The sequence below is a fragment of the Desmodus rotundus genome, chromosome 9 (genome assembly GCF_022682495.2).
Source record: "Desmodus rotundus isolate HL8 chromosome 9, HLdesRot8A.1, whole genome shotgun sequence".
In the NCBI taxonomy this organism is placed as follows: Eukaryota; Metazoa; Chordata; class Mammalia; order Chiroptera; family Phyllostomidae; genus Desmodus; species Desmodus rotundus.
In genome coordinates, this window is record NC_071395.1 from 62,878,875 (window position 1) to 62,902,632 (window position 23,758).

At 52.8% G+C, this 23,758-nt stretch overlaps 1 protein-coding gene across 4 annotated transcripts in view; it reads left to right on the top strand.

Annotated features, from left to right (window-relative positions):
• The window catches only part of EPN2 (epsin 2), an 83,028-nt gene that overhangs the window by 45,806 nt on the left and 13,464 nt on the right, over window positions 1-23,758 (top strand). For all 4 annotated transcript variants that reach the window (XM_024565269.3, XM_053910373.1, XM_045198864.2 and 1 more), the window contains 3 exons: window positions 12,242-12,354; window positions 13,620-13,712; window positions 14,559-14,733. In XM_024565269.3, the coding sequence (XP_024421037.1) occupies window positions 12,242-12,354; window positions 13,620-13,712; window positions 14,559-14,733 (381 nt within the window). The remainder of the gene's footprint in view (window positions 1-12,241; window positions 12,355-13,619; window positions 13,713-14,558; window positions 14,734-23,758) is intronic.

A 23,758-nucleotide genomic window follows, 5' to 3' on the forward strand; every position in this document is an offset into this window, starting at 1 on the left:
AATTTGAGGATGTGGGGAAATACATTAATTGCTTTAAAAAAATTTAAACCTAGCCAGCAGGCAGCTCATAAGCCCTCCTGGGTGTGGTCTTGGGAAGAGCATGGAGGTGGAGGGGAGCGAAGCTCTGAGGTGCAGGCCTGGGTGACTGCCCAGGAACGGGGTTCGGGAACATGCCCAGGGTGGAAGGGTGTTTGTTGGCTGCTGGCCAGGCTGGTATCAGAAAAGGCTTGAGGCTGCCAGCCCTCAGGGGCCTTCCACTTGGCTTTGGGCCGCATCTCAGCATTGTTTTCTGAGGGGAGTAAACTAGGAATTCAGTGGGAGATAGGATTCCTTTGACATTTCATTTTGCCGAGGGGAATATGTTCTGTGAGCCGTGGGAGCCCTGCATCATGGCAGCAGTGAGTTCCAGGGACAGAGGCACGCACTGGGGTGTCACCATCAGCTGACTCTGGAGAGAGTTCCTCTCTCCAGGTGGGAGACAGCGTCCCAGAGGGAGCTGGCTGGTGAGGCCAGCAGACCCTAGAGGTGGCAGTTTTGTGGACACCTCGTCCAAGGGTTAAACATTGAAAACGCTCATTCTTGCCACAAGGGCTTGTGTCTTCAGTGGGACCTGAATGTGCCACGGTGAGGCTGCGGGATGGCCAAGCTGCTCCGGTCAGCCGTTGCCCAGGATAGCTCTCCCTTGTGAGGCGTCCCTCTGCGTCTGCCAGCGGCCCGGGGAGGTGGGTAGGCCGTGTGGTTGGTGAGGACGAGGCGGACTCAGTACCAGATCCACTCAGTCCTCGGGGCTGAGGCAGACTGTGAACCTGGGTTTTCTAGAACTCTGGCTCTCCTACCTTTTTTTAAATAAAAAAGTGGTTTTTAAATGTAGTTTTTAGATTGTTCTACGAGATGTCTGAATATTTAGTGTACACCTGTTGAAATTTTATGGTTGTGTGGGGTCCATTGTGTGATTTTTTTTTCTTTAATGGTTGTTAAAAGCAGGACTCCCTATTTCAACTGTCACTTCATGGGGACCCTGACCCTAAGGAGAGACTGAGACACAGCTATCACAATTGCGCATTAGGGCAAGTTTGGTCATTATTAATTAAATGATAGATGTTGACTTGTGTCATAGAAAATTGAGGTTATAAATACAGCATTTGTATCTATCCATTTGTCTGTAAAGCATCCTCTATAGTATAGGTAAATAGACTTTTTTAAAAAAATAAACTGTCAAGAATGGAGTAAGAAAAAGGAAAAAGGAAGTTTAAGTCAGGTTCCACAACACAGTCGCACAGCTGTTACGGTGTCTGATTCATGGGTGCTTAGTGGCTTAATTTTAAATAGTCAGCTTTAAGGGGGCATTTAAAAATCATGCTAATAAAAATGAGAGGGAAGGTTTAAAGATAAGTTTCTCTTTGTATGGGAAAATAGAGAATATAATTTACATATAATCTTTACCTATCATGTTGTTCTGTCTTCGGAGTACTTTTCACCACCTGAAATCACCAGTTTCCTTTCTCACCGCGCTGAAACACGCCTACAGGCGGCAGCCTCGCTGAGGCACAGTGTGCGACGCCTGACCCCGGAGAGCTGTTTGGCAGACACTTCCTGAATGAACGGTTGCTAGAGAAACCTGATTTTCTGAGGGCGGAATATGTTTATGTGATGTGCTCATCTCTCTTGGTGCCTGCCCAGGCATTAGTCTTTTGAAAATACACTTTGTAGGTTTTTTCAGCAATGTAGAAACATTATACATTATCTGTGTAGTTTCTTGATGCTTTAAAGTTGAGTTTAGCAACAGTGCAATTCATAGTTGTAGTTTGTTCCTCATTTGCCAGCTTCCTTTTCCCCCTAAGCCGCCGGCTTTCAAGCTGACTGTCCAGGAGCGTTGAATGCCCCACAGTGTCCGGAAGCCGGGACCACGTTTGTGACCAGTCAAGTGGGAAGCTCTGGGACAGGCCCGGCATGACAGTAGATTGAAGCCCCTGCTGATTACACTGTGCGCCTGGACTGAGCACCTCTGCACAGGTGGCTGATTTAATGTCAGGTTTCGTTCTGCTGAAGGCTTCTTCCTCCCTCTCCCTTCAACTGCTGTCCAGTAGCAGTCCCTTTGAGAAGGTTTTAGTCAGCAGGTAGCCTCCGGCCTGCAGCAGCTTGAAATCGATGACGCTGGTTGAAGGAGCCCCCTCCTGCTGCCTGGCAGTGGGAGGACTAGTCCCACTGGGTGTCAGCAGGAGAACCGGCACCCTCCAGTGGTTTACGTTGGGGTCACAATGGGGTCACAGTGGCTTGCTCCTCCAGGTCCACCTTGTGAGTGTGGTGTGGGTGTGAAGTAAGAAACTCTGCCAGCTCTTTCATTACAAAAGTAATGCCCGTTCATTTATGATACTGTAGAAAATGCAAGAAGAATAAATACCCCATAATTTTATGACACGAACACAACCATTGTTCACATATTAGTGTACTTCCTTCTGGACTTTTTTTTTTTTCAGCATTTTTTTTCAGGGTTGCAGTTACTGTAGATGCAACTTTAATCCCTGCTTTTTTGTCCCGCAGCATTGTGACCCAAGTGTTCTCTCATTTCTCCACAATCCCGTCAACTTTTGCACATCTAGAGTCAGCATTCGCTGAGTGAAGGCTCCTCAGTCATTTGCACTTGATGTTGGACCGTCAGTCATTCACCCAGCAGTCTGGCCGGTTTCAGTGCTGGTCACGGCCGCCTGGGCTATGAGCGTGGGCAGTCTAAAGCCCCCATTGTGCGGTTGCGTGTGGCCTTGCCTGTGGGCACAGCAGGCAGGATCTTCATCTGGAGAGGAGCTGATGGCCAGATCAAGACCTACATTCCCCCACCCCCGGTCCGAACAGCTCTGATCACAGGTCTGACTGGTGTCCCACAGAAACAACACACTCAGCCTGCAGATGACAGAACAACTGTATTGTGCACACATCCTTCATAGCCGCAGGACAATTTCAAAGCACATTTTTCAGAATGTTACTTGTTCATCTGCTCATTATGTAAGTGCTGTGTGTCAGGGCTGGCACTGAGTGGTAAAGGGGCTCTCCGTCAGCCTCCAAGCTGCTGGGGCCTTGCCCTCGGTGGGCTTCCCATTCCGGAGAGGCAGGCATGTGGACGTTGCGCCAAGTGCAGTGCCTGGGAAGGGCTTCTGTGACCGCTGAGCTGCCCCAGGCCTATGCCTGTGGGACAGGGCATGCGTGGGCCTCAGCGGACAGTGCCATGCCCATGGAGGGTGCTGTCAGCTGACTCCTCCCCACCAGTTTGCAAGAGAAATAATACAGGTTGCAGCCCAATTTGCTTTGTACTTTTCTGTGTGCATTTTCCAGGTTGCTTCACAGTTAGACTTCTTTTTAAAGGTTAAACCTAAGGTAGGTTACTAACTTCTGCAAGTTTAAGTCTTTTGATCTGTAAAATGGGGTTCAGGATGGTATTCTCCTGGGCGATGATCTAGATTACATATGCTAATAGGCACACTGCCTTGTAGGAAGAGAGGGCTCCAAAGCAGACCAGTCATTGTCATTGGCTGATCAGAGCTGCTTTCAGGTTCTCGGTTGGGTGGTGGGAGTAATATTGTGGTAAATGTCTTTGGGCAGAAAGCTTACTTTTCTAAGGATTCTTTAGATTATCTCTTCAGTGTAGAATTCCCAGAAGTGAATTGAGATTAATAGGGAAAGTGTATGAGCATCATTCTGTCACTTAAAACATCGCAAATGACTTTTCCCAAACAGACTGTGCCCATTTGCTGGGCCCCCCGCCGCGGATGCCAGTGCCCAGGCGATGGCCCCAAGCTCAAAATGGATGCTGTAATTTTTTAAAAGATTATCGTTAATTTAATGGGAATTACTGTCAGATGCTGATTTCAAAAGTAAGTTTCCTGTTTATAAGTATTACTTAAGACAGTGATTTTCAGCCTTTTTCATCTCATGGCACACATAAACTAATGACAAATGCTGCAGCACACCAAAAATATATTTTTTGCCAATCTGACCAAAAAAAGGTGTAATTTTGATTCATTCACGTGACAGTTATTGTGTTTGGCTGTTGCCATTTTTTTATTTGACAGTCTAAGAGAAAGAGGTCAGTGCCCCTGACTCAATAGTCAAGTATTGCAAGAGTTAAAAGTTCTCGCAACATGCCTGCTCACTGCTCTAGGAAATTGCTGTAGGCATTTAACTTCCTTAAATTTTGATTGAATTAAAAAGAGATATATTCTGTCTTTGTTGAAATTCCTGCCTCACCTGTGGCTCCTCACAGCTTTGGGTGCCAGTGTTCCGAGCCCCACCTCCTGTCTCCTTCCCTGCCTTTGGCTCCTGCAGGGGAAGGTGTGTGTGGCTTCCAGCTCCGCCCACCAGGAAGCATGGGGACCCCTGGGAAACAGCGATGAGGAAGACTTGCTTAATGTTTTGGATAAGCCCTCTCTTCCCCACCACACGGGCTGGTGATCTTGTAATGGAGAGGGCTTAATCTGTAGCTCAGAGAGAACAGCACAGGCTTGTTCTTTTATTTCAGAGGTAGGATGGGCTTGGAGTCATGCAGACAAATGAAAGGGCTACCCTTCTGTCTCTGCTCCAACTTCCCCGTTCAGTCTTCAGCCCCACTCCCTCCTGGAACCTGGCCCTTGTTCTGGCGCTGCCTCCTTCCTCCCTGGGTTTCAATTTATGTGTCTGTAAACTGAGGTGGCAGCAGCAGTGTGGTGACAAGAATGTGAGGTGTGCCATTGGAAGTCACAGCCGTTGTTTTCACTGGAAATGAAACTTGAAAATGAATCGGCACTTCCTGACCTCTGCTCGGTGCCTGGAGCAAGGCTGCGTGGCTTGTGCCAGGCCAGGCTTCGAACAGGTGCACAGTGGGGAAGGCACAAGTACTGATGGGCGGGGAGCAGACCAGGCCCTGAGGGGCCCACCTGGCAGGTGCCGGCTATGTGCTCGAAGAGCACCTATCCCGCTCCACTCCTGGTGCCCAGGGGTGGGGTGGGGGTATCGGGGCAAACAAAGCCAAAAGAGCCGCTGCCCTGTGGCGTGTTCTGACGGCACAGTTGGGGAAGTCTTGGAGACGAGGCAGCACTGGGGCTGACCCGTACTGATGAGGACAGGTCTCTGTGTGCCATTTGAGGACTGGAGGGGGAGTGGACAGTCCAAAGGCTGGGAAGAGTGGGAGGGTTCTAGGAATGGAGTAGGCTGGTGAGATGGGTGCCCAAGGGCAGCGTGGCCCGGCCAGGTGATCCTCCCTGGGGAATGAAGAGTCAGGAGGGCGTGGGGTGTCGGTCCCTCCTGAGTGATGAGGACACGCCCATGCTGTGGGGGCAGGGCACTGAGGTGTGCCCTGGGAAAGGCGTTGACCTGGCAGCTGCCTGGTCACACCTGGAGCCACACCTGGAGGCTTAAACCAGCCTCCAGATGGTTGTGTCACCCTTCTGGAGGCCAGGACTTCAGTATTGGTGTTTGCAGGGCCACCCTCCCTCTGAAACCTGTAGGGGAGAGCCTTCCTTGCTGCCTGTCTGGTAGTGGTCGTCAGTCCATGGTGTGCCTTGGGCCGACAGCTGCTGTGTTGCCATCCCAGCCCCGCCCATCATCACATGCATTCTCCCTGGCGTGTCTGTACCTGTGTCTCCTCTTGTGAGGACACTAGTCATAGAGGACGAGGGGCCCACCCTGCTTTGGTATGACCTCATCTTAGCAAGTTACAACACCTCTGTTTCCAAATATGGTCACATTCTGAGGTCTTGGGGGTCAAGGACTTCAACATACCGCTTTGGGGGGACAGTTCTAACACAGCCCCTGGTCAGAACAAAGCACTGCTAGTACCGAGCATACACCTTGCAGCAGCATCACACGCTGCACCCTGCTCGTGAAGGTGAGGTCAGGCTGCAGGCCACTGTGGGCCAGGCCTCGGGCTGGATGGTCCAGGAATGTTTCCAGGTATCATAGAACCTCAGCTGATGCAGAACCTGGCCACTCCTCACATCCTCCAAAGCTACAGTCCTAGCCCAAGATTCCCCCATTGCTCCCTGGACCGGTTAGATTGCAACAGTGCTCCGCTTAAACCTTCCCAAAGGCCCTCCGAGGGCCCCTGGAATGGCTGTGGCTCTTCCAGCTGACCCATTGGCACCCTCTGCCTATTCCAGCCTCAGAGCCCTTCATCCCATGAGCGACACTCCCACCTGCTCTATTCCTGACCTCCTCACTGGCCCCTGTCCCGCCCCAGCCTCTGCTTCAGTGTCTCATATCAGAAAGACTTTCCCTGAGCCCGAGACTGCAGGGCAGGTGCTCCTCTGTGTGGGCTCTTCCCTTTCCCTGCTGAGGTCTGTGCATCTTGTCTCTCCTCACTGGAAGGGGCCCCAGGAGAGCAGGCGCTCTCCTCAGGCCCCGGGGAGCGCTGGGCACCGTGTGTGCGGGTATAAAGGATCGCGGGGCTCAGAGCCCTGTTGGGGTGCTAGGAGCAAGAGTGGCACTTGGCTCTAAGACTTGGCTTTATGTTCTCCTGCTGCCTATGAGTCATGCAACCTCTCTGGGCCCCAGTTCCCTCCTCTGTGAAAAGGGTTGATGATGAAGAGTAAGATCTTCAGGGTCAGACTCTCACCGGCTAGGTGACCTTGGGCAATTCACCTCATTTCTCATCCCTCAGCCATGGTCTGTAAGTTAGGGGGGCAATACCCCCTCCTATCTGAGGGTCTGTTGAGATGCTAGTAAGTATTGTTTGTGCAGGTGTCATTTGCCAGTGCTGGACTGAGTGCTTTTCACGTATTAACTCGTTCAGTCCTCACAGCCACCTGCGGAGGAGGGTACTCTGTCTCCATTCTGCAGGAGAGCAACCTAAGGCACTGGGAGTTCCCTACCTCAGCCCAGGTCACGTGTTGAAAGGTGGCAGAGCCCAGGTCTGAGCTCAGGTGTTCGGACTTGCCCTCCACGCTGGGCTGCCTGCCTGCCTCTCTCAGGTCAGAAACCCTCAGCCTGGGCCAGGCCAAGGCAAGACACACCCGCACAAAGCAGCGCACAGCAAGGGATGGAGGGGGGTCCCTGCGGTAAGTGTCGACAGTGCAGCACACACATGCGTGGAGTGTGTGTTAAGAGGTTTTTCTGGGTGGGATCACAAGAAAATGCCAACAGCTGTGTCCTCTGGGGAGAGGACAGGGAGAGAAATGGCACTCACTTCCTTTCACACTGACACATTTGAAAAGAAGTCACGGGCATCCTGCCCTTGTACCCATCAGCCCTTCAATCTGCACCTCTTCCTGAGGAGTGAGTGACAAAGCCAGTGACACACCTAACCGGTCACGCCAATCTCATCTAACAGCTAGCACATAGGCAATTTTGCCATTTGTCCTGAAAGTCTCTTCCAGCTGCCCTGCCTAAACCTAGCCCCCCTCCGCCCAGGACCGAGTGTTGCATCTGGTTGTCCTGTCCTTTTAGTCTTATTGCAGCGAGTTCTCTTTGTCCCATGACCCTAATATACAAGAGACCCAGCCTATGGCCCTACAGTGTCCCCTGGCCTGGGGTTGTCCATGCACTGCCTTGTGTGGGGTTTGGCTCAGTCCTCGCCTTGTACATCTACGCACTGGGAGGCAGATGCAGGGCCTGGAATGGGATCCAGTCAGAGCTGTGGCCAGGGCCATCGTGGATGGTGGGTGATGTCCTGCGCCTGCAGTTGGTCCTCTGTTCTGAGTCAGAGCCCCGGTCCCCTGCAGCCTGAGAGTGATCTGGCTGTGATGGTGCTTTGCTACACTTCTCATCTTGTGCTCCTCCACTGTGGATTTACGTCTTTCTCTCTCAATTTGACATGGGGTAATCTGACCTTAGTTTCTCACAGTTTGCCTCATTCAACTAAAAGCAGGCTTCCCTGCCCCTCCCTGTGGCGAGCCAAGCCTCTCCCCCCGGCGGTGGGTTTGGAGGCCTCAGCCCAGGCCAGGCTGCAGGTAGGTGTGTGCTTAGTGGCCCTGGGTACTTACTGTCTCAGGAAATGGCCAGGGGAACCCCAGGGAGATGCTGCCGTGATAAGGGAGACCCAGTAAGCGCTTCCCTGTAGTTGAGGAATCAGGAAGGAACTTCCCTGGACTGAGGAACTGGCCACTGGAGGCAGAAGCTGGCCCTGGGCTCAGTGTGGGCTCCCCAGCCCTTCCTTAGAGAACTGCTGCAGTAGAAAGAGGAGGGTGGAGGCCATGGCCTGGCAGGAGCCACAGTCCTGTTCCTGTGAAGGCCTTGCTACCACAGGCTGTGCATTCATGGTCCCCACCATGTGAGATGGAAAGTAGGGGTGCCCGAGAGAGCTCTGGCCCCCAGGTCATCTGGTGGTAATGGGACAGAGCAGAGAGCAGTGACCTGGGGCCAGGCACATTGTATGGGGGAGCCAGCTGTGTCCTAGTCACTCTGACCCTGCCACAAGCCCCCACCCTCTGCTTCCATTTCACAAATGAGCAGGCAAGAGCACGGAGAGGTCAGGCCGTTTGCGTGTGGGCTCCCAGCCTGTGGGTAGTGCTGGTGGAACTGGAACCCTGGCGTCCTGGCCAGCTGATGGGCACGGGGCTGTAAGCAGTGCTTGAACTCTTCTTGGGCCCCCGAGGCCTGGCGACCCTACATTCTTGCTACGGTGTCATGTGCCTGTGTGTCCAGCGTCAGCTGGGGACACATGGAGAGGAGGCCCTCAGCCTGCGTGAGGCCCGTACCAGAGAGCTTTCCCCAAAGTCACGCTGGTCACCTCAGAGAGCCCTTTGACAGTGAAGTCCTGTCCCACAGTGTCTGCTCCCACTAATCAGCACATGCGATTGTAGAAGCTGCTCAGGTACCTTCTAGGAAAATTGCAAAACCTAGCAGATAAGAAGAGGCAATTTCCTGTTTTTCTATTACCTTGATTGCTTTGCTTTCTTCTTTCAAAATTGTCCTCCTTGTTTTGGGAGGCGTTTAGGAAGTGAGGCCCTTCAGCGGCCCAGGGCCCAAGGTGCTGCGGGCCTGCAGGCTCAGCCCAGGCAGTCCCTAGGGCGGGAGGAGAGGCATGGGGGCGGGAGGCCCTGGTCTGTCTGCATTGGGAGGTCTTCCTCTCAGCCTGGATTTTGAGGGAGATAGTGGGCTTCTCCAGGCTCTCTGTTCAACCCTTCCTCTCAGGCTTTCTCAGACAAGGTAAGCAGGCCGAGAAGGATAAAAATGAGGCCTACATGTGTGTATAATTCTCAGCCAGAGCAAGTGAAGCCTATGAGCTCTTCCCACTGGGATCTTGGCGGTAGGAAGACGATGATGATGCCCTTGTTGCCGCTTTAGTGATGAGTTTACACTGACAACTTCTGCTCTTCCCTCCCGAAGGACTGGGGAAGTGAGTGGCCAACTGACCTAAGACTGGGCAGCCTCTCAGAATTTGCTTTTCCAGGGGTCCCTGGGAGTCGTGGACCTTCAGATCCTCAGAGAAGGGCCAAGACCATGTTCAGGTGGCCAGAGGATCCTTTCAGGCCCATCTCACAACCACGTCTGTGTTCACTGTCATGTGCATGGGCACAAGAGGCCCTTTGTGGGGCCGAGATGCTGTCACTAATGCAAGAACATCTCTGTTGGAATCCTGCCTCACAGCTGAGACCTCTGTGTGCAGCTCTCTGATAGAGCTGGTGGCTGTGAATTCTGCCAGCTGCGGAACTGAGAGCTATTCCTCCGTTTACCAAAACCACAGCATTTAGGGGAATACCCTTTGTCTTTAATTTCCACATTGATGTGGTAAGCTGTTTCCGGATGTGCTGGCTATGCATTATTCTAACAGCATCGGTTATGGTAGATGTAAACATGTACGTTTGCATTTGAAGCTAGCCTGGCCTTGCAGATGTGCTGAGAGGCTCCGAGGACGAGGGAGGCCTCATTTCTGCAGGAGGTCCCTGTTCAGAGCCCTGCCGCATTCACCCTGGGCTCCTGAGCCAGGCCTGCAGCCTCGCAGCCAGTGCAGCCTGCGCAGCCTTCCCTGCCAGGCCGGGCTCAGTGCTCAGAGCGCTTTTGGGGATGTGGCGTAGGGTGGAAGGGCTTCTCCTTTTCTCACTCGTGAGTTCCACTTGGTAGTAAACGGAGGATGTCCCATGTTCTGTGTTTGTTACAAACTGGGTGTTTTTGTGAAGCAAGCCTTAGAGTATCAGGAAGGAGGCTGGGGACGGCTGTCTGAGTGGTCATTAATCACACAGGAGAGCGGCATTCAGTTGAGGAGAGTCCCCCAGAACTGTTCCCCACAACTGTCCCCAGAACCATTCTGAACAATCCCTCAAGTGTCCCAGAACTATCTGGCTTCCTGAATTCCCACTGGTCAGAATGGTGCTTCCAGAGCACAAGGAAGCCCAGACCTAAGCACTGTGACAGGCGTAAGTCATGTCTCAGAACAAAACCAGCAAGATGGCTACTTTTGTATTGGTGTAGTTTTAAGAAATCAAATCATTAAGGATTTGAGGACATTTTGATACCACCTAGCTTTATTTCTAAAGAAATGCTTTGTAAAATACTGTGGTGATGCACTAGGCTGGGACGCCATTTGGTTTTATTTAAAAGGGTATTTTTTTATAACAGCAGCTTTTTGGGGGCGGGGCCTCTTTCATGTAGTGTAGAGTAAACGTGAGGCAGTTGGTTGCTGGCTTTTTAAAATTTATTTTTTGATGGTTCTTTGGTTGGTAATAAATCATAAATCACAGTACCTCACAGCACTGAATTGGTCCGAATGAAATCTTGTGCCAGATATTTTATGTGTTTTTTAATTGTGTGACAGAGCAGTGCCACTACCGTCTCCTACCCTGCCCGGCCCTGCCCCGGCCCCTGCCCAGAGTGGCCCCTCAGCCTCGCCTGGCTCCCCTGTGGATCGCCCCCATGGCCCTGCTTGGATCCACTGCAGCCGGAACCCAGCCACCTGGAAACACCCTCTGTCGGGATTCATTCCCCACCTTCACTTTCTCCTGGAGAGGCAGATCTTAAGAAGCCAGCTAAGATTGAAGATTTAGGCAGAAGCAGGATCTGGGCAAGTCTTGGTGGTTGGGTTTGCTAGAATGGACATAATGAAAGAAGGAAGCAAACTAATGCACAAAGTATTTTCCAACAGTTCCCCATCAGCCATGAAATTGAATTCTCCATCTGTCTGTCCATTCATCTATTTGTGTATGCATGCATCTGTCTAACCATTCCACGGGTGTCTGCCACCGTGCTGTCCAGCTTTGTGAGTGGGTGTCATAGTGGGAAGACAGGCCTGGGCCTTCCCAAACAGTGAACCTTCTGCTGTGACCCGCCAGAGTAAAGGGTGAAGGCAACTATTGTGAGAGAGAGAGTGCCAGCCCAGCCCGAGGGAGGGTGGTCCGGTGGGGCCCCAGGAGGGGAAGCTGAGCTCTGAGACCTGAGGAGGAGCAGGTGGGCTGAGGGAACAGCATGCAGAAAGGCCCAGAGGGAGACCGAGGCCAGAGTGCCTGTGACAGCGGTTCCAGACCTCTTTTAGGTCTGCAGACCACCTGGTGAGAATTTCTAGGAGATGGGCACCCACTTAGACGTGTGCTCCCAGAGCTTTATCTGTCATCTCTTGAGGCACCTAGACTCGCTGATGCACAGACACCCCCCGTGGCCAGTGTGCCCAGCATTTCTCCCGCAGGGAGGCCCAGCCCGGCTGACCACAGGTTGTGTCGTCACTGCTTTGCTTAGAGTTCATTACAGAGCCCGGAGTTCATGCCTCCCCCCTTCCATACGAGCTGTCTTTCCGGGAGCTGCTTACACGTGCTTCAATGAGCATATTTTTTTCCAAGTCAGTCTGCAGCTTCATTTAAAAAAAATGTTTTGAGGGTTATTGCAGCAATGTTTGGCCCTCATCTTCCATGATCCTTACTGGCAGGAGATACAAAATGAGATTCTTAAATGCTGGGGGAGTGTCATGCGGACTTCTCAGACCGGAGACACCCTGCACCTGTTTGACTGATGCTCTTTGATCCAGCTTTTCAAGAACCATACTCCCAATCTTTTAACAAATGAGCTCCTCTCTTCGAAGCAGTGCAGCTCTGCAGTGAAGGCTGAGGCTCAAACCCTGGGGAAGCTGGCTGCCGGGTGTGTGCCTGAAGGCATCTTTCCTTGGTTGACACCTCGTGGCAGTTGTGAAACCACATTTGATATTACTTGGTTTAAACCTTGAAATATTTGTAGACCTTTTAATCCCCATATTGTGGAGCTATTGCCAGACCTTGTGGCTGTGAGATGGGGAGGGTTTGTGACTTGCCTAGGGGACAATGGAGCACAAACCTGTCCTTTGCCTTCCCCACAGCCACATCCCCCCGGGTGTCCTCTGAGCTGGAGCAGGCCCGGCCCCAGACGAGCGGAGAAGAGGAGCTACAGTTGCAGCTGGCACTGGCCATGAGCAGAGAAGTCGCTGAGCAGGTTGTGCCCAGGCCCCTGAGTGACGCCCTGTGTTGGGGGGCATGGGGTACTGTGCCCCACGTTTTGGATGTGCTGCCCGAGATAGAACTTCTCTGTTACTTACTTCCCCCAGTTGGAGAGGGATCCTACGCAAAGTTATATTTAGGAAAGGTTTTTAGGAAGTTACTGCCAAGGAAGGGACAGGCCAGTCAAAAGTGCTTCCCAGAAACACTTTCGCAGACATGGTCCAGCCTGACAGGACCTCTCCAAATGAGCTGAGTGCCCACGGACTCCTGGAGGCCTGGTGTGTGGGCTCACGATTGGGTTAGCCCAGGCAGACTGGTGAGGTGGGTCAGCGACTTCTGGCCCCTGGCAAAGAAAGGCTGGAAAACAAGGCTGGAAGGAAATGCTCCAAGAAATAGGAGTGTTTGTATTTGGATGATGGAAGTATGTGGGATTTTAATTTTTCTAATTCCCATTTTTCTTTAATAAAGATGCATTTGTTTAAAATGGAGAAGGAGGGAAAAGAGTGACTAAAATGACCTTTCAGAATTGTCAGCCCTTCAGCTGCACTTACCAGGGCTGTCCACTGGCCTTTGGTTAAAAAGGCCAGGTGGAGTCAGGACTTGCAGGCGGAGGGGGGGCACCTTCTCACCTAGAAGTGGTGTTTGCAGACCAAGTACTGCAGATGGTTAGATGGAAGAACAGATGGGCCTTCTGGGCCCATTTTAGTTAATAACGTATCTGTGATTTACTGTGGTTGTAATATATTTACTTATACTTCATTACTATTTAAAAGCTAGGACAACCCAGTCTTTTGCATATGGTGGCTATAATCATTTTTGTTAGAAATCATAGGAAATTATACAGTTATTTTCTGGAAGTTTACACAGTGGGAGGTGGGATGATATGGAATTTCCATAATCTTTTAAATTTCTTTAGGGGTTGTCAGGTCTTTTAGTTTTACATATTGCTCCTATGATTGGAATTATAAAGCCATTTTCATTTTGAGAAAAGTAGTGGTTGAATAAGTATTCCCTTTCCCCACTTTGATGATGCCTGTGCCCCAAGTGGGACCCTGAAGCTGATAGAAGCCACCCCAGGGCTGTGTGGGGTGAGCAGGGAGTCACCTAAGAGTCACTATATCTTACAGGTTGTTTCCGAACCCTCTTTTAAAGTAACATGGAATACCATCTTGCCTTTTCTGGTTCTGGCCAAGGTTGCCTTGTTCTGTACAGTGATGTCATTGTGGTTACCACCAGCCTCATGGTCATTGTTACCCACAGGAAGAGCGCCTCAGGCGGGGTGATGACCTCAGGCTGCAGATGGCCCTCGAAGAAAGCCGAAGAGACACGGTTAAAGTTCCGAAAAAGAAAGAGGTGAGTGCTTCCCTGGGAAGGTAAGTATTTCGAGACTGTCCCCAAACCCACCCCTCAGTGTGCGAGTGACACTGGGGAGCTCTCCTAGGAGCCAGTGTCTCTTCACTCAATGAACAGCCCTGAGGCCTGTGATGTGCATGAGTGAGGCGAGGGTGCCTGCCTCCTTAGGCCTCCCTGAGAGTAGTGGGCATGGGCAGTGGCCTAGGTTCGAACTCTCTGCTGACCTGTCTCTCCGTCCCTCCCTGGGAAATGGCAGGTAGGGGAGCGCCCCACACACAGTGGGGCGGCTCTTAGTTATAGAAGCTAATAACCATCAGGTGTCAACCCTCAGTGCTGGTCTTTGTCGCCATTGTCATTTCTACACCAGACTTCCTCCTTCAAACCTCAAGGTGACCAGGACATGGCTCTGCTCCCGACAGGCTCACCGTCCAGTCAGGATTCAAGCCCCTCACACCACATGGTCCCCATGTTACAGGGCCCTGAGTGTCCCTGACTGTAGCCTTGGGAGCAGGAGAGGGGCAGCCCCCAGAGTGGGAGCCCTGGGGAATTGCTGGCTGCTGGGGGAGCGGAAGGCGTGTGAGTTCTGGAGGGAAGGGGCCCAGGGCCAAGCGGTGTCCTGCAGGAAAGCCAGGAGGGCTGTTTGCAAGTGAGAGGCTCAGTGTGGCTTTAGGGTGTTGGGGGGCAGAGGGGCGTGCACAGGGCAGCAGACGGGAATGCTCAGTCTCCGTGGTCCTCTCAGCCCATTCCCATGGGCCTCTAGTCTAGTAAGAAGCACAGGCAATATTGGTGGCTGTCACATATTACTGTGGCGAAATAAAACCTTTCCCCTTCTCTTTGTCTCCAAAGCCCGGCTCCTATTCACAACAGACCACTCTGTTGGATTTAATGGACTCCCTCCCCAGCTCAGGCCCTGCTGCCCAGAAAGCAGAGCCCTGGGGCCCATCGACCTCAGCTAACCAGACCAACCCCTGGGGTGGGCCAGGGGCCCCCACCAGCACTTCAAGCCCCTGGCCATCGTTCGGTAAGACCTTTTGTTTGTCTCCCCTGCCTGCTTGTTGAATGGGTGAGGAAGGGCAGGGTAGAGCTTCTCGCTCTCCTTCACCTGGCAAGGGGAGAAGGGGTAGTGAATGTGACTGACGGTGGTGGGGGTCCAGGCTTCTGGGGTCCCCAACTGTGACGTCCGCCAGGCCACTGCCCTCCTCCAGAGGAAAGGAGGAGCAGCCCTCCTTTCCGTTCTGTTTCGGATGGTTTTCTGCTTTGGGAGAGGGAAAGCTGGCTTCCTCTCTGCTTCCCATGAGCATCAGAAACGGCTTGTCCCGCCTCTGGGACATGTCAATGCTCTCAGTCTCAGAATTGTACTCAGCACCCAGGTGAAGAAACTGTAACGTGCTGTGAAACATGTAAATCAAGTTGCTATAATTAGCTGAAATTATGATGTACTTAACATGACTGCTAATGAAGAGGGGATATGTTTGCTGTAATTCTTTTGCTTGTCATTTAAAGCAATAGTCAGTCAACTAGGCTAAATGAATACTTTTCAGTTCTGTTTAATGCTAAATGCAAGAGAATTTGTAATAAGAGATTTGAACCATGAGTAGATCATGATTGGTTTAATCTGGGTGGAGATCTTGGGCACGTGGGTTCCCCAGTTGCTACAAACAAGGCTTGACCTGCAGGCTTCCCTTGCAGCCTACACTCTGGGAGTCCCCGCTGGGTGCTCTGAACCCTGTTGGACATGGGAGATCTGTGGGTTTTCTGTCTAGGAACTTTGAATTGTATATTTTGTGGCAACTTGCCCATATCTGGTGGGGTCTCTGTTTTCCCAACTGGAACTGTCTTTTGTATTCAGCTGGGTCCCCTGCACACTCGCCGAAGCGTGCCAAATGCCAGGCTCTGTCCTGGCCTGCAGGCACCCTACACAAACAAGTAAGGGTCCAGCCCACAAGGTTCTGGGCAGGTGCGGACAAGGTAGGGACAGCAGTATGGCAGCAGCGTGCGTGGGCTGGGCCTCCATGGCAGGCTTTGGGAGCATCCTGGGGCTGGCCTGTCTCAGGAGGTAGGGCTTATATCTGCAGTAGGGGAGCAGGGGGCTGGGAGGCAGGCATCTTGGAAGTATCTTCCACGAAGGGCAGGAGCAGCAGCCAGGGGCCAGGATGAGGCAAGTGTCCCTCCAACAGAAGGCTCGGCTTGTGAGAGGCATGAGGGCATGTGGCGTGAGGCGTGCAGTGGATGCGGGTGTGGGGCCTGCCTGGTGTAAAATGGGCAGCAGGGGGTTGAGGTGTTCGGGGGGGTGGGAGCCAGAAAGCGGGGATGGGTGGCTTCCTGGTCACTTGGGCCCTGGCCACTTTGCCAAGTGCTTGGACATGTCCAGAGGACAGTGTTGGCTCTAGATGTCCTTGGGTGATGTTGTTGGCCTCAGGGACTCAGACAGTCCTGCATTTCCTTTGGCAGGAGCCCTCCGGGCCTTGGGGCAAACTCTAGGCACAATGGTCTCTAGTCCTCCCTCACCGAAGTCTGGCTCCGAGGCTGCCAGGAGCGTGGTCCACACAGTCCACGGCCATGTGCTGTGCCCCCAGGGAGCCTGTGGGGTGGAAAGTCTTGCTGAGCACACATGCGGGCAGTGACAGCAGGGCCACCGGACATGCCCACTCAGTGCTGCCTGTGGGGACAGCAGGCCCTTCCAGACAGTGGCGTTGACTATTTTGAAGTTGAAAATAGTTCTCCTGTAAAGGGGTGGCCCCCTTACGTTATGGAAAAGGGTGTTATTCAGGAAAGACATTTAATCCCTTTCAAAATTGTAATTGCTCATTAAACTAATGGGCAGTTTTTCAGTGCCCAGAAAATAACAGGGTCAGTCACTCAGGGAGGAGTCGGTGAGATTGAGAAGATTGCACCTCTCTGAATTGGGGGTTGATTCTGGGGAGGGGCTTTGGCGGCTGAGGGGGTGGGAGGAAGACATACTTTTTCTTTCTGCCCTCCCCCCCCCCCCCTTTTTTTTTTTGTTTATGTTAGCTGGTTGGGAGAGGTCAATGTTTGCCCAGCCCTTCCTGTGGTTGGCGGACAGGTCTCTGTCCTGTGTATGGGTTGAGCTGGGACGGGAGCCTCCCAGCCAGCCAGGCAGTCTCCCGCTGGTGCAGGGCTCACACACCTGAGGCAGTGCGGACCAGGCTCCGGTCAGGTGCCGCGGTGCAGCTGAGGAAAGGCAGCTGGCGCTCAGAGGCAAACGGGCATCCCATGCGAGGCCACCCGCGCAGGCTTGCTCTTCGAGTTTTGTAAAGTCAAGCTAAACCTCATACAGCACAATGTTCACCATTTCAACCATTAGCTCTTCACGATGTTGTGCAGTCATCAGGACCGATTCCAGGACATTCCTGTTACAGTGACACCCTGTTCCCTTCAGCTCACTCCCCGCTGCCCCCCCCCCAGCCCTGCAGCCGCCATCCGCCCTCTGTTTCTGGGTTTGCCTATTCTGGACATTTCCCATACGTAATGGAATCATCCAACATGTGGCCTTTGGGACTTGTATTTTTCACTTAGCGTGTTTTCACGGTTCATCTGTATACCAGCGTGTATCCGTACTGCGTTCTTTTTATGGCTGATAGCAATCCACTGTGTAACACCACATTCTGTTTAATCATTTAGCAGTTGGTGGATATTTGGGTTATTTCCACTTTGGGGCTGCTACAAATCCGCTTTTTTAAAGAGAAGGTTGAAACCTGCATTTTTTAAATCTATTGATTTTTAAATATTGACAGTGAATTAAAAAAATCAAGGACGTGTTTGGGACTAATCAAAATACATCTGTGGGCAGCCACAGAAGGTTCATGGATTGTTGCCACTTCCCAGCCCAGGGCCCTCTCTTTGGATCTGATGCATTTGGCATTTTTACCAGGGACTCAGGGAGAAAACAGGCCCCCAAAGCCAAGAGAGGCTGTTCATATTCTGGGGTCACACAGCAAGTTAAGAGGCAGGCTCCATGCTTTGCCCCTCAGTGCTGGGTCCTTGTCCTGCCCTGGACGGCCTCGACGGTCTCAGTGGTGCACGTCCTGGGTCGTCACCTCCACCTCCAGCACGGAGAGGTGAGTGGTGTTAAAATGTTAGCTTTTTAACTATTGCTTCTGGGCACCTATGTTTTCACGTAGTCGGGGTCATAGTGTATGTACAACTGTGTGCGTGGATAGGTAGATAGTAGGTGGATGGGGGATTCCGCTTGCGCTCTAGGACGAGCATTTCCAGGCGCGGTCAGACACTCTGACACTGCAGCCTGGCTCCAGCGGATGGCTGAGGGCTGCGCCACCCTCCCCCACTGCCACTGTTGTGTACGAGGTGGTTTTGCACTTCAGTGTGCTGCTTTCAACAGTGCTGCCCAAGTTCACCAGAGCCAGATGGCAGTCCCCTTGCTTTCGTCTTCCAGACCCAGCTCCAGAGCCAGGTGTGGGTGTCAGGGTGACGGATTCCTCCCTAGTGAGATGTGCTCATGTGTGTTTCAGGGCCGCCCCACTACCCTGAAACACATTCATGAATTAGAAAGATTAGAGGATCTCTTTTCAGATGCGTTGGTGGCACCCTCTGGATGAAAGGAACGGTGTTCTGAAAGCCACTGTTCGTAGCAAGCCCCATCTGTACCTTTGCTTCCAAAGCAGCACTGGGGATGGCTTGGCCAGCCAGCCAGCCGGGGAGGCGGTGCTGAGGGCCGAGGGGAGGGAAATTGGAGCCTGCTGGGTCAGTGGGCACTTCCTCTGCTGCTCAGACACACAAAGCAGCCCACCTGGGATGAGGGAGCTCGCAGCCTGGTAACTAAGAAGGCCTTGGCTGGCTTGGTCCTCCTCTCTGCCCCCCTTCCACTGCCTGGGCCAGGACAGAGGCCGCCTTCCGCTCTGGCAGCAGCAGGTGGTGCTGCGGGTTTCTTGGTGGCTCTCGAGATGGCTCAGTTCTGTGACTTCCTCCCTGTGCACATGAATATTAATGTGAGGCTGGGATGAGCTGGGCTGGCCAGTGAGAGGCCACGGCTGTGTGCTCCCTATGAATGGGCCCTCAGAGGAGAAGGCCGGAAGCTGCTTGATCTTTCTGCCCTGGGTTGCATCCTCCTTTCCTCTCATTCACTGGAGCTTTCAAAAGCATTTATTTATCGGTGTGTGGCATGATCTGGGCCCTACCGAGGATGTGGAGGGCAGAGCACAGAGGAGCCTCGAGGCGGATGTACTGTCCATTCACGGAGCAGGACAGAGAGATGTCAGTAGGCATTCGTGGGGACACACTTGCCCTGCCCCTGGCGCCCGCTGTCCGCAGGCTGGCTTACGTACTGTAGGAAGGTGAGGGGAGCATTCTGTCCCCAGGTTAGGTTTGCGGGAAGGGTGGTACCACAGCCTGTGGCCTCCTGTAACTCCTGCAGGCACATGGTGGAGTAGAAAGTCAGCAGAGCCCTGTGCGTATGAAGGTCCCCGACTGCCAGTTGCAGGACAGAAACCTGACAAAACTCCCTGAGGCCAAGCAGCTGGATTGTTCATGGTCATCTGGCTGATGTGGGGTCAGCAGGGTTTGAACTGAACTCGTCTTTCATTTCACATGCAAAGCTCTCTGAGCTGTGACCAAACCTGCCCTTGTACATGGCTGAACAGGATCAGGGTTCCTTTCGGGCCATAGCTTGTTGATTGCAACACCTCATGAGCATCACATAGGATGCTGATTTTTGAAGTTCTTGGCCATGCTGGTTTTTCTGTTGTTCCAGCAGGTTCTCAAGGGGAAGCCAGGCCTGCGGAAAATAACTGGAGGTGTCAGAAGAGACTCTTGAACCATTTCAGGGTGGCGCTGCACCGCAGTGAGGCACTCGGGTGGAAGCCTTGCCTGGGAGCCCAGGATGATAGGGACTCAGTGTTCTATGTTTTACATGGCCTCATGTGTCAGCGTTCATATGGGAAGAGCCCTTCCAGGCAGGACACAGTACTTTGTTTGAACTCTTAGTTTACCAGCTTTGGGGGAAGCTAGTGGTTTTAGATCTTCATGGTCCCAGAGCAGCTCCAGATGGTGAAGCAGGTGTCTTTTTTTTTGCACATGCACATGTGTGCAGTCACTGAGGGGCTTACCTGTATGAGGTCAGGAAGGCAATGCAGAGGTCCAGGGCTTGTCTCCGCTTGGTGGGCTGCCTGCATGCCCTGAAATGCCTGCTCCTTACTTTATATTGTATCCCATTGTCTGCTTGTTTATTCTTGAATGTGTCTCAGATGTCCCTGTTCAGGGAGACGTGGTCCTCCTTTCCTCGGTGCTGTCTCCCCTCTGCCCCCATGGCCCCTGCCTCCTGTGGCTCCCATGCTGGGTGTAGTCACTTCTGTGTTTTGTCCCTCAGAGGAAGGGCTCCACATGCGGCTCAGAGAGAGGGAGATGATTCCGGATCACCTGTCCGTGGCAGGCAGGGCTTGCCGCCATGAGCTGCCCCTCCATTCAGGCCTGTGTGTCTGAGCTGTGCCATCCGACAGTGGGCCCTCCTGTCTCAGGAGGGCTCGGCCCAGAGTGTGGTGCTGCAGGGGTTCAGCAGCTCTCGCACATGCGGGCTGCCCATTCCAGTCACTTGGGAAGCGTCTAAGAATCCAGATGCCCAGGCCCTCCCCGGAATCGGTGAGAGCAGGATGGGGTGGGGAGGGGACAGCATCAGTAATTTACTAAGCCCCCTGGAGATTCCTGGGGACGGCCACCATGGAGAGCCACTGGTCTGGGGCCCTGAGGTGCGTGGTGAGCGAAGTCCTACTGAGGCTAAAACGTCAGCGCCTCCAGTACAGACTGCCCAAGTTTAGGGGCGGCTCCTCTCCGGTGTGTTTCTAGTACCTGAAGCAGACATTTACCTGGAACCAAAGAGGTGGTCATCGAACCCCAGAGTGCAAACATGCCTCACAGAGGGAGGGAGATAAGCTGCCGCCCTGAGGTCTGCGCCTTCCTTCCCCGGTCCCCATCAGTCCCCTGTCAGTCATGGAGCCCATTCCAGATGCCAGGTGCAGGGAGCTCCTGTGGGACTCACACTGTGGCTGGGGCCACAGACAGATTCTCCTGTGAGCAAGAGCAGGGTGAGTGCCTTGTGAGGGGCTCTGGGCAGGGGGGGGAGGGTGGGTGGGTCACTGTGTGACAGGATGACATGGAGGCTGCAGGGTGCGAACCCTGACCTCCCAGCAAGCCTCCTACACACACGTGCACACACGTAACTGCATGCACACACAGGCTGTGTCGACAGTACAGTTGGGTGGGACACCGTGCTGTAAATAGCTTCAGCAGAGACTGGTAGCTCTGCCTCCAGTCTGGCCTGGCGCATTGCTCAGAGATGATCCCTAAGACACTGATCCGCTTTGCACTGCCCCACACAGTGGGCCCTTCTCCTCTCCCCTGTAGCCACACAAGCGTGAGGACCTTCTTGGGTGCCTACCTCATGCTCCCAGTTCATAGCCTAGGGGATAGGGAGGGTTTCTCTGTAGCTCCTGTACTCTTCTAGGATTTGGTGGCGAGGGGTTGGGGCTGAGGGACTGCAGATTGACTTTGTTGGTGAAACCCACTCAGACTGGGACTAGTAAGGGGATAAGTCTAAGGAAGATCGGCATGTCCTTCAAGAAGAGGGGGGAGTGTCTCCCGAGAAAGGTGAAGCGGAAGAAAGGACTGCAGCTCTCTTGTACAAGGCTGAGGTGCCCGGTGTGGTCAGCGCTGTGGGGGGTACAAGTGTGAGACTCTCGGTCCATGTCCTCTGGGCACAGACTAGCTTGAGGGATGGGGGACCACATAGCAGGACCAACAAGCTCCTGATGCAAGCTTGTTCCATTCTTATGGCTGCTGGTGAGTGAGGCAGAAGCAGAGGCTGAGGCAGGGTCCATGGGGAGCCAGAAGCAGTCTGGCACTGGGTCCCATGTCTTCCTCTGGGCAAAATCCTGCATCTTCTCCACTGCCTCCTGGGTGGCTCCGAAGACACTTCCCAGCTGTTCTTTTTGGCAGTCCTGCTGTCCTTTACACAGTTTCCCCCATGCCACTCCCCCCGCCCCCCCCGTCGAGGTGGAGAACCAAGGCCCTGTGAGGTGCCCTGTTGGGGGCAGAACGAGGGCCCATCCCCACTGTGTGGTTCCAGGCTGGGGCCAGGTACAGTGTCCTGACCTGCCCTTTGTCCAGCAGAAGTGGGCCCAGGGAGAGCAGGTACAGTCACAGAGAGGAGGGTCTGTGTGACATGCTCGGAAGGCCAGGAGTGAAAGGTCAGAGGAGGTCCTGGAGGGCTGTGGTTGGGGGGCAGCAGCAGTTGACAGGTCGTGAGTAAGTGACAGGTGTGCATGTCCAGGGGTGGTGGGAATGGAGCTTGCAGGCTGCAGGATGCCTGGGGTGTGGAGGCTGCTGTGGCCATCTGGGAAGCAGGGCCAGCAGCTCCCTCCCTCCCTGTGCTGCGCTGCACCCACCACACTGCCAGCTCACCCTGCCAAAGGCGGAAGGCAGCAGCTAAAACAGCATTTCAGAGATTAGAGGTGACAAAGTCAGCATGGTAGAACAGTTCGGCACAGAGTTCGTCTTCCTGAAAGCCCAAGAGCCTCCTACCCACACGTCTGTCCGTGCATACTGCACTGGGGCTGTTAAAAGGGGCATGTGTGGGGATGGGGCCCAGGAGATGAGTCTAGTGGCTAGGGGCATCACCTGGTCTTCTCCAAGGCTGCCCGGTGGAGAGGGAGGAAATAGCTTTTGCCCCAAAGGAGTCCACAGTCTAAGGTAAACTCTTGGGCAAAAAGTCATTTTGGTGCTGTCTGGTAAGTGCTCCAACAGAAAGCCAAGTGGAGGAATCAGGGAAGGCAAGAAGAGAGGGGAGAAGATGGTGGTGTGCCTGCTACATGTTTGGAGCAGTGGGGAGGTCAGTGTGACTGGGGAAGTGTGGAGACAGAATGACTATGTCTAACACACATATGTTTAGAGTTCCAGAAAAGTCAAAATTTGATAAGATAATGACTGAGGCTTTTCAAGAATTGTGTCAAGGTGCTATTTCTCAGATCCAGGAAGTTTAGTGAATCATAAGCAGAACAAGAAAAGAAATCCGCCCTGGCTGGTATGGCTCAGTGGATTGAGTGCTGGCCTGCGAACCAGAAGGTCACCAGTTCAATTCCCAGTCAGGGCACACGCCTGGGTTGCAGGTCAGGTCCCCAGTAGGGGGCACATGAGAGGCAACTGATTGATGTATCTCTCACACGTTGATGTTTCTGTCCCACTCCTTCTCCCTCCCTTCCCCTCTCTCTAAAAGTAAATAAATAAAATCTTTAAAAAAACAAACCAACCCCGAAAAGAAATCCCCTTTACACACAGCATCAGGAAACCAAAGAAAGAGACCATCTCCCATAAGCTCATAGGGAACAGATGCTGCATGACTAAGGCGTAGCCCTCAGACTGACAGCTAACTTCTCGGCGGTAATGTCAGACTCCAGGGGACAATGGGATGGTGCCGTGAGAACGCTGAAGGAGAGCTCTGTCAGTGGAGAGTTCAGTTCCAGTGAAATCATCTTTCTTCCCAGGACAATGGTGAAATAAAGGTATTTTAAGTTTTGAAGTGAAAAAAATAACTGTCACCCCCTGAGAATACTGTATTCAGTGAAGGTATTCTTCAAGGGTGCAGACAAATAGTAATAGTTGTAGGTTACAGAAAACTAAGAGAATCTGTCACCAGCACATCTGCTCCACAGAAACGCTAAGTGATGTTCTTCTGGCCGACGGAAAAACAGCCAGATGGAAACTCAGAGCTCCAGGAAGGAATGAGAAACATGAGAAATGGGAAATGATGTGGGAGAGTATTTTTAAAGTAATAAGAATATAATAAAACGGAGTCAGCATGATTCGTGAGGCCGTGAACTTGCTGTTCCCAGCAGTTGGAGAATACACATACTTCTCAGTTACATGCAGAAGACTAAGGAGAAACGGATCACGTGCTGGGCAGAAGTGCCTCCACAGAGGCAGCACCCCGGGGACACACTGAACGTGTTTTCTGACAACAGTGTGCTCCAGTCAGTAACAAGAAGGTAACTGGAAAAGTGCCTACATGGGACATTTTTTAA